At 37.8% G+C, this 17,551-nt stretch overlaps 1 protein-coding gene across 1 annotated transcript in view; it reads right to left on the bottom strand.

Moving 5' to 3' along the window:
* Positions 1–10,251, bottom strand: part of LOC134527890 (synapsin) — a 167,016-nt gene extending 156,765 nt beyond the window's left edge. The window contains exons 1-2 of the mRNA XM_063360895.1: positions 10,159–10,251; positions 2,578–2,648 (exon numbers count right to left, since the gene is read on the bottom strand). Of these exons, the coding sequence (XP_063216965.1) occupies positions 2,578–2,648; positions 10,159–10,251 (164 nt within the window). The remainder of the gene's footprint in view (positions 1–2,577; positions 2,649–10,158) is intronic.
* Between the last annotated feature and the right edge of the window lie 7,300 nt (positions 10,252–17,551).

Raw genomic sequence — 17,551 nt, forward strand, 5'->3', positions numbered from 1 at the left:
TTCACGCGTCATTTATAAACTGTGCTCAGCACAAAGTGAAGTTGGACGTATATTTCCTGTGTCCGGTGGTTGTAAGTGAACTTATGAAGCGCACTGCGACAGTATTGTACACACGTATAAAGTTTTTAACGGCCAAAAACGATTCCAACTTACCAAAGAGGGTAAAAAAGAAACACTTTCTTTGGCTGAGAACTTTTCCTGCGAAGAACATAAGTCATTGCATAACGGTTGGAGAACCTGCCAAAGAGCTGAGGGAAGAAATAAACAAGTAAATAACGATCACTCTAACCATCAACCGAAACGACCATTCATTTTGGCTATTGTGAAGACTTTGCTGAGGTTTTGAAAAGGCCGGTAGAGCTTCTGTAATTTGAAGTTTTCTTAGTAAATGTACTTTCGAATTTCCCCGTTTCAGAATGATTAATAACGTTAGCAAAACTTCGCAGTCATTGAGACTCATTGATTCTACTTGTAGCGAACAATACGATGTAGATTTAGTCACAAGTTTAACTTGAACCTTACGTTTTAAATGAGAGAAACGATAGGTGGTGTTGCAGATATTTCTTTACATTGTGCCAAACTAATTAAATAATGTTATTCAAATGGATTAATTAGTTTGAACACAGACATTGTAGCAGCAACAATATTTTTTTATTTTTTAGATTTGTAATACACTTAAAGAGCTCATAAGGCAAAAATTTTGCACTCAGATTTTAAAACAAGTAGAAAAAATACTGAATTTTTTAATGAGTAGTGGATGTGATTTTTATTTCCATGTAACTTCGTAAAGAGTGTTTACAAGTGTGGTTTTTTTGTTTAATTGACTTATTTCATGTGGTGAAGTTAAGACATGGCGTATTGTAATAGCATAAATGGTTATAGATTTACAGTTTATTTATAAACATTTTTTTTTATTTCAAACGTAACTACTGTAGTCCTTTTTTGTGTGGAAGTTTGCCTTCATATTAAATACAATTTTTAATTGTTATATTATTGTCAAAGATTTCACAGTAAATATTAGACCAATTAATGGTCCTTAATTAAAAAATCATCTATTTATATTATTAGTTAAAAATTTATTTTAGTTTAGTTACTTTTGTATGAGTTGCTATCTTAGATCTGAATTATACTAACTTTCACTAATGTTAATTAAAATATTTATTTTTCTTATTAACAAAAGTAATAAGTGTAAGACCTTGTGTTTAGAGCTTTAACTTCGCCTAATTAAAAATAGGACGAGTAATTATATAAATAAATATTTTATAATAATAAACCAGGTTTGTTCATTTGAGTTTGCTAACGTAAATTATATTTTGTGTTACGTATGTATGCAGGGAAGTTTAAGGAAGAATTTTGGATGTTACTACAAGTTTTCTCAAACTAATTTACAGATAGTATGTACAACTGAGACCAAGTACAAATACCGTATAACAAAGAGAAATAAAATGGCTCTGTGTGAAATGGGCGGGACCTAACCACACTACTAAAGATTCTTATGAGGACGTAGTTAAGGTACCTAGCCATACACGAGGTATAAAGAATTTTAACAGCGCGAGATTTTTAAGAAATACTTTTTAAATTGATATCAAAATTAATCTCTAGTAATTTTTTTCCGTACTAGATCTTCAAATTTAAATTAATCTAACCTAAAGTTGCTTACATTATGGAAAACATAATTACCGAAATATTAGATCAAGATCCAAAAATTATGTTTATTTTGTAAGATGTGTATCAGATATACCTATATGATTCTAGGTATATAAAAGAAAAATACCTCTCACTGACTCACCACGAATTCTGGGGAACTATAAGACCTACAGATTTGAAATTTGGCGTGTATATTTTTTTCGTTACGTAGACATCCGCTAAAAACCTATTTAACGAAAATCAGCTTTCAAGGGAAGTTTGGGCTTTGGGGTGTTAAGGATAAAAATTTAACGATATCCACAATAAAATCCTTAAACATGAAACTCAGCAGGTAATTTCTTTTATTACGTAAGAATCGCAGTTAAAGAAGCCTTTTCACTATGTGTTATGCCCTGGCAACGCTGGGTACTTTCAGCTGTTATGTGTAATATGTATGTATATTGCAGCTTATTTAGAATGCACTTGTGCACAATGTGCTGCTACGACATGGTTATTATGTTATATATATAAACTGTTTTATCATTTAGAGACTATAACGCAGTGAGTTTGGTTAAATTATTACAATTTTTGTTCAACTTTTTTTGTATAACTTGCAAAATAATAATATTTTAAGATAAATCTTATTCAGTGTCCAATTGGAATAATGTATCTTTATTTCTCCGTTTATTATATTTGTATATATATTTAGTTTTGTAGTAAATATTAAGCATAATGTTACAATTACGTTTTGGCACAAATAATTACTGCTATACATCATAAGAACGAATTTTCAGTCACTAACATGTAAGTGATAGAGAGTTTAAAGAGTAGTAACACTCGATAGATTCCTTTAATGTAGGGAGTGCTTGAAAAAATTATTTGAAACAAAGAGCGACTTCTGTCATCACCAAGTCGCAGTGTGCGATGCAGTGGAGGGAAGGAGGGAGCTACCTTCGTTTCAAGTAGTTGACATTGGAAGTGAAGGACTGCTTGAAGCTTGAGAAGGAAATGTTGGCGGCTGGCTGCGGCGCGCAGAAACGAGAGCAGATGGACGGAATGTTTCAGCGAGGTGGTCGGCGCGCTGTGATTGGCTCTGCCTGCTCCTCGTTCGACCAATCACGTCGCGCCGGTCTCTGCGGCCTGCAACACGACACACACTCAGTACACAACTGTGTTCATCACGAAGACAGGTAGACGTGAAGCACATGAGAATTACTGGATTATCAAATAAATGTGTACGTGGTTAAGAAGGGAGTTCCCCCGAGCACTGCTCACCCTAAAGGTTCCGAAAATAAAAGCCAACCACTGCGCTTCAGGTATGGGAACCACCTGGACCTTGTGACAGTCGGTTAGACGGTTATTTCTCGTCAAACATGACTGGGCCATCCCTCAGATCGACATGGGTATCATTCGCTAGAGAGATTGAAGTTAATAGTGTTGCCCCATGCCGTGTTGTAAGATGTGTGAGGTCGCTGGCTCCTTAAAATTGTAAGTGGCGGGGGTTAGACGAAAAGTGGCATGAGAAGTGGGAGAGCACCTTGGTTGAGCAGCAATCAGCGAACTACACTGAGAGATATCGCTATCGCAAGAAAGCGGATGTGTCACCAGTCGGGCCTCGTTCTGATGCTTAAACCCCGGGTTCTCATTTGTGACGGCGATGCCGTAAGCAGTCTAAAGGTACTATTTCGCTGGAACTGCCGACCGCGGCGGTTGGCAGCAGCGGTCGGCATTTGCTACTTCTTATCGTGGAACATCGTCGTCCGGGAATCCACCCTTTGGGAAAGCGGGTTGAAGATTCCCGGGGTGCCATGTTGTCGGCAATCCGCGAGCACTCTCTTTGCGAAGCAATACGTGTATCACGAGAGCAGAGCATCTCGCGGGAAAGCGGTCATGTAACCAATGGATATTGTTCCGATGCTCCTACCTGGGTTCACATAAGAGGTGGCGGTTTTTTGAAGTGGTCGAGACGTTTCGATTGTGGATGGCTCCGTCGTATGGCGACCCAACCGTCGGAGGAGCGGGCTGAAGATTCCCACACCCTCTTCGCGTTGATGATTGGACTACAGTGCTCTTGTAAAGCCCTCGAGACGCTCGGCCAGTTATAAAAAAAGGGAATAAGTGGTTACGCAATCACGTGCCAAAAGATATGACTTCGTTATCGTCCAATTAAAAAAAGTTTATTATCGATAGGCAAGTTGAGTCTAGCTTGTGAAGTGAAATGAATACGCGAAATCATCGTGGCTGTACTTATAACACGTCCAATTTCTGAAATTTAGGGATATAAAACTATGAAAGTTTTAAAACAACTAACTCAGGGTACTGTCTTCAGACCTATTTGCAGTATTTTACTTCTTTGTGAGTGAGTTCTACTGGATTATAAAAAATTCCCTCTTGTTTTTACTGTAAAACATTAAAAAATAGTTATTTTTGAGATCATAGTGGAGTTCCCTGATTTACCTGTCGATGGTAACTTGTAACTGCTCCAAATCAGTGATACTTTGGTTTTGTTTAAAATAAAGGAGTTTGTATTTGGTTTTGTATTACTGGATAAGCCTGCAGCAAAACATACTTATTCGAAACTATATATGTGTTATATGTTATGGGGGTAATGTTCACGCCCGTAAATCTCTTCCTTCCCGCCCGGTTGCAGCTGGTGTTAATCCCTGCTGGTACACATACCGCCTCACTCCGCTGATTGTGTAGTGGCTTTCAGCTCATCCTGGAGAGGGTAGACTACGCCGCCATGCTCCACGTCAGACCACGTGGCCGGTAACTAGTTCCGGCACGAGTTTTTCATCGATCGTTTTTGTCGGTTCTTGGGCGGGTATGTATAACCCTCCGCTGGCCGAGACAATACAGAGCACAACAGAGAAGGAAGAGAGACCACGAGACAAAAACACCGCTCCGCAGCTGCCTTGATCACCGCCCGCCTGCATGACGTCACGCTGCCCGAAGTTTGGATTTAGCCTCTGACATTGCTAAGCGCCATCTCTGTTACAAGTAAAGACGGGCTTAGCAGAGCAGCAGTATAGGCCGCCAGTGGCCTTCTTAGAAGAGAAGGGAGACTACAAGTGAAAGGTATCTCGCTCTAAGGGTGGTATTTATATTCACGTCTTGAGCAATTCCTTCGTCAAGAAATTCTTATATGCATTCTTATTTAACATTTGTGTGCCATAGAGGTTGCTTGAGATGATCTCAAGTGATCGCAAACAAGACAATCTTGATGAAGACCATCTTATGATAGTCCCATATTTCTTATTTATGAGAGGGCATTCTCCTGTCTCATAGTCGTTGCTTGAGCACACCATCGTAGAAGCATGTTTCATAGTCGCTGAGACCGTGCTTAAGAACACGAATAAGATCGTCTTTGCCAAGACCACTGTAGGCATGTCTCAAGCAATTGCTTGTTCTGATCGCAATGTATAAAATGGCGGATTCTCGTGAACCTCGTATTTTTAAACTTAAATAAATCCTGTATGAAGTGCTGAAGCAATTTTATATGTATTTTAAATGAGTTTAGTGTTTGTTTGTGACCAGTGGTTACATTTTAAAGTGCTAAACAGTCACGTTTATTTACGTATCGATCACAGAACGAGTACCATGGATGTGGAAAACGATGCGTATAATGATGGTTGATGGTACATATCACAATCAGAAAATTTAATTCTACATTCGTGACACCCAAAATACATTAAAAATAATTTAAGAAAAAGTGGCATTACACTGTTGATATGCCATAATTTTCCACAAAAAACTCGTTAGAGGTTTCGTAGTGTAATGGTTAGGGAGATAGGATCACGTCCGTATATTGAGAAAACAATGCGAATGTGGTTCAAATCCTGGCACTGACAATATATTTTTTTTATAGTTACAGTAAATGAAAAATGCAAATATAGCTTTAAGAGAAATTTTATTAGATTAAATTTTTAAAATATAATTGTTATAATATATTTAAATACATAGCTCATTTTAATGATTTGGTTATTTCATACACAGTAGGCTTTGAGACATACTGTAGTCTATATATTTTACTTATAATACGATTAAATTATAGAATCACAAGTAATTTGAACAAGAAAAACTAACCTATCATATGAGGAAATTAATGTCTTATATTATTGATGATCAAACACTTTATAAAGGAGTTTACAAAATTTTAAGTTCCTTACTATGTACCCTTGTCAGATTCGTTCAAACTTATTGTTACAATTCTAAACATACATTTTTCTTACTTAAATTAAAAATTTCTTTTACTGTGTAGTTAAATCTGATATTTTTAATAAACTAACATTTACTGTACCTTATCCTGAAGCTGAAGCAGAGTGACATTTTATCAAAAAAAGTTTTTCACTACCTGAAATATTTTTTGATAATTCTGTAAAGACAGGTAGCTTTTAAACAAGTAGTAATTCAGTATTAACAGTTCTGAAGATGCTAACTTAATTTTATTATTTTTTAAAAGGGTATTATTAAATCGTTAGATACATAATTTCTTAATGTTAAACTAGCACAGGAAAGACAAAAGTCTATAAAGTTCTTAATTTCATTCATCTCAAGTGACACAAGCTGAGATGTACTAGAAGGTTTGCATATTTGTGGTCGCAAAACATCAATTTTTCAATGTGTGATTCAAGAGTATTAAAACAATAAACGAATTCCTCACATCAACGCACAAACGCACTTCGAATGTAGTGATATATACTCACTAAATCTTGTTACTATAAATAGCCTCAAATTCTGGGGTTTCAGTGCTTGGTGTGAATAGTACCAGAATATTTAACGAAAACAGTTCAATCGGCAAAGTTCGTGTAAGCTCGTGTCTTTTCGGCTGTCTCAAGTAAGTGCTTCGTCGTATTTAGTCGATAATTTGCCTGCAGCCGATGCTGCCAACTTCGAAACGAAAGATAACATCGAATCAGCAGTCACTGAACTTACAGTTAAAATTCAAACTGCAATTAACTCGTGCATCCCAGAAAAGGTGGTTAGATTTAAGCAAGATGTACTGCCGGTGTATATTAGGGATTTAATTTCTCAGAAAAATAGATTAAGGCGCGAATATACTCGACGTAGGCAGTGCGACATTAAAGCGAGAATTAATGAATTACAGAAAATAATTTCCGATGAAATAACTCTATGGAGGAGCAGCCAATGGGAGACGAAAGTCTCTCAGCTACAGGTGCAAGATGGTAGCACCTGGAGTATGACAAAGCGATTCCTTCATAAGATAGATAAAATACCTCCGCTACAAACTCGCACTGGGTTCGCTTTTACACCGACAGACAAGGCACAAGCCTTCGCGAATACCCTTGAATTAGCCTTTCAACCTAATATCGAACCCTGTGACCCGCAATTTAATGCCGGAATATACAGAGACCTTACAATTAAACTTAATCAGCCTTTAACTTCAAAACCTTACTTAACTCAATCTCAGGAAGTTAAACAGGCTATCAGGCGTATGAAACCACGTAAGGCACCGGGAAACGATGGCATTCAGGCAGTAGTCCTTAAGAAACTGCCCGACGAAATTTTGGAATACCTAGCTCAATTAATAAATGAAATACTTAAACTACAGTATTTTCCATTGCAGTGGAAAGAAGCGAATGTGATAGTTTTTCATAAATCCGGAAAAGATAAGACACTGCCCCAAAATTATAGGCCCATTAGTCTGCTGAGTACATTGTCAAAAGTAGCCGAATGCATAATTCTGCAGCGACTAAATGCTCACATTAAAGAAAATAACGTACTGCCGGACGAACAATTTGGTTTTCGCAGCGCGCATTCAACAACGCATCAACTGGTCCGTTTGACAGAACAAATAATAACTGCGTTCAATCAGAATAGCTATAATCTCGCAGCGTTTTTGGACATAGAAAAAGCCTTTGATAGAGTACTTCATGAAGGCTTACTTTATAAATTATATAAAACTGGCTTCCCCGATTGTTATATTAAATTACTGGCCTCGTACTTAGAAAATCGATCGTTTAAAGTCACGACAGAAGGAGCACAGTCCGATTTAAAAATAATTAAAGCAGGAGTCCCACAAGGCAGCATTTTGGAGCCGGTTTTATTCAATATTTATATCCATGATATACCTAAGCCCGCACACCGATCAGTTCAGTTTGGCTGCTACGCGGACGATACGGTATTGTTTAGCAGATCTAGTATTCTAGAACTCGCAGCAGGCAGATTGCAAACCGCGTTAAATTCAATAGAACAGTGGTGCACAAAATGGCGAATTAAGGTAAACCCTACTAAATCAGAAGCTATAGTTTTTACGCGTAAACATCTCCCGCCACTCGAAGATAGACCACGACTAACACTTTTCAATGAGCAAATTCCTCACAAAAATGTTGTTAAATATTTAGGCGTGCACATGGATAGGAAACTACTATGGCGCGATCACATAGAGGCGAAAAGAAAAACAGCTTTCACTAGGCTCATGGCCCTCTACCCCGTCATGAGCAGACGTTTAGGTAGCTCTGTTAAAAACGGAATAATAATTTATAACGCACTAATAAAACCAATAATCACGTATGCAGCGCCGGTGTGGGCAACAGCAGCGGAATCTCACTTAATCAAGCTACAGAGAATTCAGAATAAGAGTATTCGTATTGCGACAGATGCGCCTGTGTATTGCCCCGTAAGGGCTATGCACAGAGAGCTCAAACTTGAACTTTTAAAACATTATTATTTCCGAACTGCGCAAAAATTCTATGATAAATGTGCCATAAGCAGAAACCCATATATTTCATCACTGGGCGAACAAGATCCAGAGTTGCATGGAAAATATAAAATGCCAAATTCAATCTTGGCTCACAGACCTCCGTAGTGTGCTGTGGCTGGCTGAGCGATCGGCCAATCAGTCTCCCGCGAGTTGAAACCTAAATTATAGACATTAATGAATAATTAGCTAATTCAAAATGGTCCGAAGCACGCAGGTGTAGGTTTGGCTCCCGGGAGTTCCACTGCCTGTGCTGTTAGGGCTGACTCCCTATGTCCGATGGGCATGGCCCGCCTGGCAGGCTTCACCTCCAGTGCCGGTTGTGTTTCTGAAAGACATGGGATTTTGAATTGCAAGCTTGCAACAAATGCCAGAATGCGAATAGGTCTTGACTTAATTCACCTGTAACTTTATACACCGACAGTTCCTCTATATTTAACTAGTAGTATAGTAGATATTAGAGATTTGTAATTTAGTAATAAGTCCTAGATACTTAGTAATAGTAATCAAAAATATATATTTCTAAAATAATAATAAAAAATCTAAAATAAAAAAATAAAAAAAAAAAATAAAAAAAATATTTTTAGTTCTTATTTTAGTTTTATCATAAGCACTGCACGTCCATCCCTGAGTTGGGTGTTTGCATATTTCGTAACGAAATGCCTAGTTTGTAAGTCATTTATCTTTTTTCTGTTTTAGTTTCTTAGTTTTTTAGGTGCTGACTGGCGGCGGAGTGAGTGGTCAGTGCAACCACTCACCACCAGGGGCGCTTGCGTCCCTGGTCACTAAATCCAGTACTGGACAACTGGAAAAGCGGACCACGAGTCCAAGTGCCCAACCCCCGCATGGTAGACTCTTTTCTACTCTGTCCAACACTTCATCCAGACCATCCTCTGTCTCCTGTAAATTCCTACACGTAATGCATGCCAATTTGCATCCCGCATGAATGTGCCCAGGGTTTTCCCTGTGTCTATGCAGGTTTTACCTGGGCCCAACCTATCTCTAGTTATAGTCTAGATTTAAGAGTGAGGGGAGTTAGTCATGGCGCCAATCGCTGCCATGGCTGGCCAATCCCCTCCTAGCACATGATGCATGCGACCCTCTCCTTGCATGGCTAATCCCAGCATGACTAGGCGTATAGGCTTCGGCCTGAGACGCACCTAGGTCCCTCCCTAACCCGGACCCCTCCAAAATACACTTAGTTTTAGTTAGGTTAGGAAAAAAAAAAATCTTCGTCAAGCCATAAGTACGGCAAACAAGCTCTTGCTTGAGCATGCTGTCTTCATGAAGCTCGTCTTGTTCGCGGACTATGAAACATGGAGATTGAAATCGCTGCCTTGAGAAACAAGACCGTCTTCGTCAAGACGGTCTCAAGACTTTGCTCAAGATGCGACTATAAATACCAGCCTAAGAGTGTAAGAGAACACTCGCTATATGAGTCGACACCTAAGCGAGTAAATGGTAAAAACTCCTCAGAATTCAAAGGTACTAGAGGTGTAGGGAACCCGAAGGTATCTTAAATTACTTCCCGCCGACGAACGAAAATTGTTACTCGTCGAGCGAGTAACGAGGAAGCGAGTAGGGTGCTTAAGGCTGGTTCAAGAGTGGTATAAGTTGCATCGTGGTAGCAACGAGCAAGAAGGGCTGGTAGTTCAAGAGCGGCGTAAATAGTTTCGGTGTCTATTAATAGTTATCGATTAATAAATATCTGATAGTGTCATGCCCCTGGAAATGCCATCACAACACTGATGATTGGGACCGTACTGATACGAGGGTAAAGCAGCGAGCGAGTTGTGCTTGCTGGGAGTCACGGCTGAAGAATCGTGCCGAGATCTCGTCGCGGTGAACGGGTCGATGCTGGTGCTCCGGAAGGTACCGCCGCCATCGAAGTCTGCGAGGAGCATCGTAAGGGAGGGAGGGTGCTACTCGACAGGCGAGTAGGTGGAAGAAGGCGGCTCGCTGTGGTTTCCCGGCGAGACATCTCAGCGTCAATTTTAAGGCAAGTGTTGAACGTGTAAACGCTTTAAGCTCAGTGGGTGTCTTATTCAACAGAGTAACTTGTTTGGTGTTTTCGTAATTAACCTTTTGGTCGTAACGAACTTTATTTTTGAGGTAGAGTTATTTATATTCAAGTTTTTCCCCTGATTGCTATATCAGTTTTATAATTATTGTATAATATTTTATAAAATATAATATGTTGTATTTCATATGTTACTAATCGTGGTTATAATGGCGATTGGTGTTGGTAAATATCTTTAGCTGTGCAACATAGTTAAATCAACATCGCCATGTTTGTTAAAGTGGCGATTGTATGAAAAAAAGGTGATTACGAACTAACGCAACTGGTTTCCTACGCATTTTTATAGTAGTTTAACCGATATTTATAGGTATTGTTAATTTTTGGAAAATTTGAACATGCCTTTGTTGTTATTTATAAATATTTTCTGAGGCTTTTATGATCGTTTAATATGCTATCTATTAACTCAGTGTTTTCTTTAATTGTAGCTAGTCGAGGCCTGACAGCGAGTATTCCAGTAATGAGAAAGAATAATGAGATATTCCAATGTAAGCAAGAGAACATGTTCAATTTCAAACGTCTAGCGTATTGTTTATTTAATTGGTCACTATTGTTAATAAATTAACAATGCTTTCTAATTTATCGTTCTATAATAGAAAAACATCCTTGTTGTTCCTCGTGGGGAGTAAAAAACATCGTCATAGTAAAGAAAGCTGCTTCCGTTAAGAGACAATATGATAATTTTTTCTTATTAGTTTCACTTTATTTATTTACAAAATTTAACCCACGAAGCAATAATTGACCTGAAAAAGGAAATTTAAAAAAAAATTTTACGGTTTTAAAAGATGACCAAGCGGTGTCACAGTGGTTTAATATTGTACAATACAAAAAATACCGTTTCTACAAATTTATTTACTAATTGAAATTCTTTGAAACTCACAGTGTTGATGTAGCAGATATTTTTTCTACGTGTTTTTCGAAACACACAAAATAATGTTTTGAAAAAATGTATTTATAACTGATGTTTATAACCAGAAATATGCTTTCGATTGTTCCAACAGTCTCCAACTCTCGGGGAACACGTACAGTGTACTAGGTTTACAGGCAACCGGCAGGTCTTGCGTGCCACGCTGGTTGCCTATCCACGTATCGCCAGGCTCATTTACATAGCGCCCGGCCGGACACTACGTATGAGTGTTGCTGGTACAAGTTTTCTTTCAAATTACTAGTTTATCCAAAAATCAATAATGCATCTACTTTAAAATAACTTATATTGTAATTAAAACGCATTTTAGAACAATAGTAGATAATTCTATCATTAAGAAAATTATTGCATGATTTTAATTTCAATTCACATTTGCATTTAAACAAAACTTTTTTCAGCTACGTAACTTATCAGATACTCATTATGTTACTGTTTATCTATATTCTTCTTTGTCAGTTTGTTATTTCCCGCTCTAGCAGATTCTGGTATATTTTATTATTTTTATTTTTCAACACCCGAACATACTTCCTTGAAATCCCTTCAGAAGGGGCATAGTGAAGTTTGTACATTTTGCATGTTTATTATTCATACTATATGTAACTTCAACTTGATTTGCTTCGGAGAGTTGATTTCTTATTGCAAAATCAAATATACTCGTGTTCTTCTTCTTTAGGGTGAAAACACTAGCGAAAAAAATAAATAAAAAGGAATTTGAGATTACTGTGTATTTATTATTCATTCCCAATCATTTATCTCATACATAATGAACTTCAAAGCATAATATTTTACCATACAAGCGAACATCCTCCCCCCCTTTTTTTTAACGCCTTAAGAATTATATCAAAAAATTATATAGAAACACCTATTTACAGTTTATTTTAGTCTTCAATCTTCATTTTGTACCGATTTATTTGGAGATGTGATAATTTCGTATTCATAAAACTAAAAACCCGGTATTATTTCCTCCCTAGGTTTATAATTTCGTTATCGTATGTAGCCTAGTGTTTAAGTAAGCTGAAGACTTTACTTTAGGGGTAAAAGTTTCATCGAAGCTCATGGAGTAGTTTTTGCATGATGCTGGAACATGCGCACCCACACACTGACCCACTATGGCAAAGGGTGAAGGGCGTCGGCGGCTGGCGGCGCGCCACAAAGTCCCCCCTCTCTCCGCCCATGAACTAGGGCCGCGCCCTTCAGCCCCTGCGGCGGAGCGCTCTGGCGGCTGGGAATCGAACCACAAGGATGAGCGAGATGTCGAAGTGGCGCGTAAGGGCGGCTCACACAACCGCAGAGAAATACACACACATGCATGGCGCCACCACCCTCCACCATTATTTCAATTAAATCAGTTCACAACGACATGTTTTACGGTGGTTGTAGAACTTTGTCCAATCAAACATCTAGACGCTCTAAGTGTTCCAGCTTGAATTGCTTCTATATCAGGCCACTAGTTGTGCCGGCAACTGCGATAACAAGGGTCGTTGACCCCGCGGCACTGCAGGAAAGGTCGTGGCGCTCCTTGTGTGGGCGAGGCTGTGGGGCTTGGTTCCACGCCAGCTGGCGCCCACGGATAAAACTGAATCCACGCACATAAATCCTCAGGAGAATGTTCATTTACAACACTGTCCCTTCCTCCGTCACTAACGATCACCACTTAACATGTCCTGTTTACACTCCTGTCGATTGTACGGTGAATTCCTTCTTAACAGAGGCCCATTTATACGGGGAATTAAAACTCGTATGACGCCATCTTGTATTTAACCATTTTTATAGCATCAACTATTTTTATAGGTCCTTGGCTATGCCTGTGTCTTAAATTGCGAATGCACAGTAATTCACTAAATTATTTAAGATAGAAATTTTTTATAAAATAATAATTAATGTTTGTTTATTATGTGCACTAACGTTAAAGATAAGTTCACGTTTGACCTTCCACGTTAACAACTTTTTTTTTGTTTTACGTTTAGGAGCTAGCAAGGAGTTATAACTCCGCGTTATAATGCTTTGCAGTAGTTCACTTTTTGCTTAAAATGATCATAATAGCTACGGAACCTTTTGATATATTGCAGTTAAATAAGACATAATTAACTCCGGGGGGTTACTACCAACAACGTGTTTGAATTTAAAATCAATAACATCAGCTGATGATATTGAGTTAAATTTTTCGTACAGAAAGACCAACAGACACATCTGTTTTTTCTAATGTTAGATTTGGTTTAGGTATCGTATTTAATAACAGGAAAAAAAAGTTTTTTTTTTTTTTTTTTGTAATTGGAACAACACCAACATACAATTTAATTTTGTTTATTTGTATTGATGACTTCATTATTTTTATTACTTTCATTCATCTTAGTAAAGATTCATCTTAGTAAAGACAAAGAGCACACATTAAGACATATTTTGAGACTCAAAAAGTAACAACTAATAATAGTAGTATATTTTGATATGTCCTGCACCAGGCGCCTAGCGGTGGTTTGTGGCGGTTTCTGCTGCCTTGGAACCTAAATCTCCGACGACGTCACGGCGGCCATATTGGATGGTCGTGACCTTGACCTTTGACCTTGACCTTGACCTTTGACCTTGACTCCTGTGGCCATATTGGATCCGCCATCTTGGATCCGCCATCTTTAAATCGAGCGCCCCACTCACTCATGATGAAATTTTCGTCTTGGTTGCCATATTGATTTTATTCTGTTACGCTGGAGGCCGTCATCTTGGATGCCATCGACTTTGTTTCTGCTGTTTGTTCCTAGAGAGTGCCAGCGTCGCTCTTGATTTTTTTTCTGTTCTGCTGGAGGCTGCCATTTTGGATACCACCGACTTTGTTTCTGCTGTTTGTTCCTAGAGATCGCCAGCCTCGCTCTGTCTCATCATATAAGGTCGATGTTCCATGACCTACCAGAGCTATTATGGTCCTTATTGCCATATTAAATTTAATTTTTTATGGAAAAATACATTGGAAGCACTGTGATTAGAACAATCGCAGCTCTCATCTCTAGGTTACAAAACATACGCCTTTAACCGCACGGCCATCGAGACATTTACCAGACTGAGAATTAAATAAGGTATATATAAAAATAACATGCATATTCGGACTTGTAATTTTTTTTAATTTTAAGTAATAATAGCACCACTTGTTCGAGACAGAACCACCATATTGTAATAAGTCACAACTGTTGCATATTTCATTACGGCAGCCATCTTTAAAATCCGTAATTTCAATTTTAGAAATTCCAAACAAAATCCCAAAAAATATTTTAAAAATTGCCTACTTTATATGTTTAGTTATTTAATCGATTTCGGTTCTCGGTTCGATATCCGGCGAGAGTAAACCAGTAATTTATTAATATATTTGAAAAATTCTCAATAAAAAGTAATAAAAATGTTTTACACCACACACGACATTTTGAATTATGTCACCACTGTATAAATTATCGTTACGGACGCCATCTTGAAAATCTTTATTTATTATCCGATTTTAATAAAAAAAAGTTCAAAATTCACCAAAAAATTAACTTATTATAATACTGATTGATAAGATAGATTCCCGTCCTTGGTTCGAAACCGGTAAGAGCAAAAAATAAAAAATAAAAACAGATCCTTCCTCCACAGAAGCCACCTACAGACTGACTTCCCTCCACCAGTCAGTGTTGCCAACCTTTTGAAACATATTTATGCTACAACTCAGAAAAACATATGCTATTTTGAGAAAAATTATGCTACATTTAACCAATTTTCTTTTAAGTTATTTATTAAGGTAGAAAAACATTGATTTTACGATGCAAAATAATAAAACTGTAAAAATTTGCCAAAATTAATATTACCCATAAATTATGATAATATGTATTATTATAAATTAATATCCTTTTGCTTTTTAGTCCAAGCTGTTTTTCTTTACACACACACATACATATTAATAGCCAAATACAGCTAAGGAAAAGCTTCATCCTCTGTACTGCTGTCGTCAGCAGAATTTAGCACATTCGCAGAAGTCAAAGTTCTGGTCCTGGGATACAAAGATGTATTTGTCATGCGGCCAACCATGCTTTTGGTTGGAGTGAAGCCTGTACAACATCCAGACATCTTCACTGTTTGTCTTGCTAGAAGTGTTCCATTGATCGTGGAAGTAATCATCATTTCCCTACAAACGATACCGCTTTCAAGACGTCGCTGAAAGATAGCAGTGTGTGTGGCTGTGTAATCAGAGATCCCAGTCCTTGCATGTAGCACCGAAACGGTGTTATCTACTGTATTTGGTTACATTTGTAGCTTTTGAACTCGATTCTTTACAGTTCATTTCTTCTTAAAAAAGAAATTATGCTACTTTTGCGTAGCATAACTGGCTTCATATGCTACATGCTACAGCAACAACAAATTCTGCTACATGTAGCATAATTATGCTACGGTTGGCAACACTGCCACCAGTACCAAGGTATATATCTTCAGCTGGTATGACGTCATGTCCGCCACCTTGCCTTTGTCTGCTGTAGGCCACCATCTTGTTTTCGTCTACTAGAGTGTGTTGACACCATATTAGTATAATTTTTTGTTCACCATACCTATGACCTCGACTGTTGGCATTGAACTTTGATGTTGACCTTGAAATTTGACCTTGACCCTGAAAATTTGACCTTGACCTTGAAATTAGACCTTAACCTTGAAATTTGCCTTTGACCTTGACGAGCATCATGGATACGACATTTTATGTTCAGTACATGCTACCAGGAGCTACCACATGCTAGAGGACATTACCACCATATTGTATTCGTCTGCTGGAGGACAACCTCTTGTGTGTGTACTCGTCTTATAGAGTACATTACCATCATGCATTGAAATTTGACCTTGACCTTGAAAATTGTTCTTGACCTTGAAATTTGACCTTGACCTTGAAATTGGCCTTGACCTTGAAATTTGACTTAGACCTTGACGACCATCATGGATCCGACATTTCATGTTCAGTACATGCTACCAGGAGCTACCACCTGCTAGAGGACATTGCCACCATTATGTTTTCGTCTGCTGGAGGTCACCATCTTGTGTGTGTACTCGTCTTATAAAGTACATTACCATCATGCTAGTTTTATTATAACCCACTAGAGTGCAGTAATCATTTACTTATACTGAGGTGCTCGCCATCTTGAAATTTGGGCACCATCTTGGAATCATGTAATTATTTAGCTATAAATGCGGGAAGAATTCCTTAATACACCAAAAAAATTTACAATTAATTTACAAATTAATTCTATCAATTACTGTCCTTGGCTCGATACTTGAACAGTGACAAGTGTAACTATATATTAAAGAAATTTTAGATTCTGTTTTCCATTACCTTTCGCGGAGTTTATTAATCATTCTCTCTTCAAAAATAAAACTCAAGACAATATACGACAATTTTCGACGAATTAAATACATTGCCGATAAGCCCAACATGAAAGTATAGTTTTTCGATAATCTGAATACCTTTAAATCGTTCATGTAAAAAGCCATACATACAGGCCAAAAAGGAAGCACCATCAACAAAAAGGCAGCACATTTTGTAAGCACCATAAACGAAAAGGCAGCACATTTGGAAGCACAATCAAAAAGGCAGCACATTTGGAAGCACAATCAAAAAGGCAGCACATTTGGAATCACAATAAAAAAGGCAGCACATTTTGGAAGCACCATCAACAAAAAGGAAGCACATTTGGAAGCACAATCAAAAAGGCAGCACATTTTGGAAGAACAAACAAAAAGGCAGCACATTTTGGAAACACAATAAAAAAGGCAGCACATTTTGGAAGCACCATCAACAAAAAGACACTACATTTTGGAAGCTTAATCAAAAAGGCAGCACATTTGGAAGCACCATCAACAAAAAAGGAAGCACATTTTGGAAGCTTAATCAAAAAGGCAGCACATTTTGGAAGCACCATAAACAAAAATGCAGCACATTTTGTAAGCACCATCAACGAAAAGGCAGCACATTTTGTAAGAACCATCAACAAAAAAGCAGCACATTTTGGAAGCACCATCAACAAAAAGGCAGCTCATTTTGGAAGCACCATCAACAAAAAGGCAGCACATTTTGGAAGCACCATCAACAAAAAGGCAGCACATTTTGGAAGTACAATCAAAAAGGCAGCTGTGTTACGAGAACTAATTCTTAGTTAGAAATCAGAATACAAGAAATGAAACATTAAATTTTTACTTTAAAAATCGG

Source organism: Bacillus rossius, chromosome 1 (genome assembly GCF_032445375.1).
Source record: "Bacillus rossius redtenbacheri isolate Brsri chromosome 1, Brsri_v3, whole genome shotgun sequence".
Classification (NCBI taxonomy): Eukaryota; Metazoa; Arthropoda; class Insecta; order Phasmatodea; family Bacillidae; genus Bacillus; species Bacillus rossius.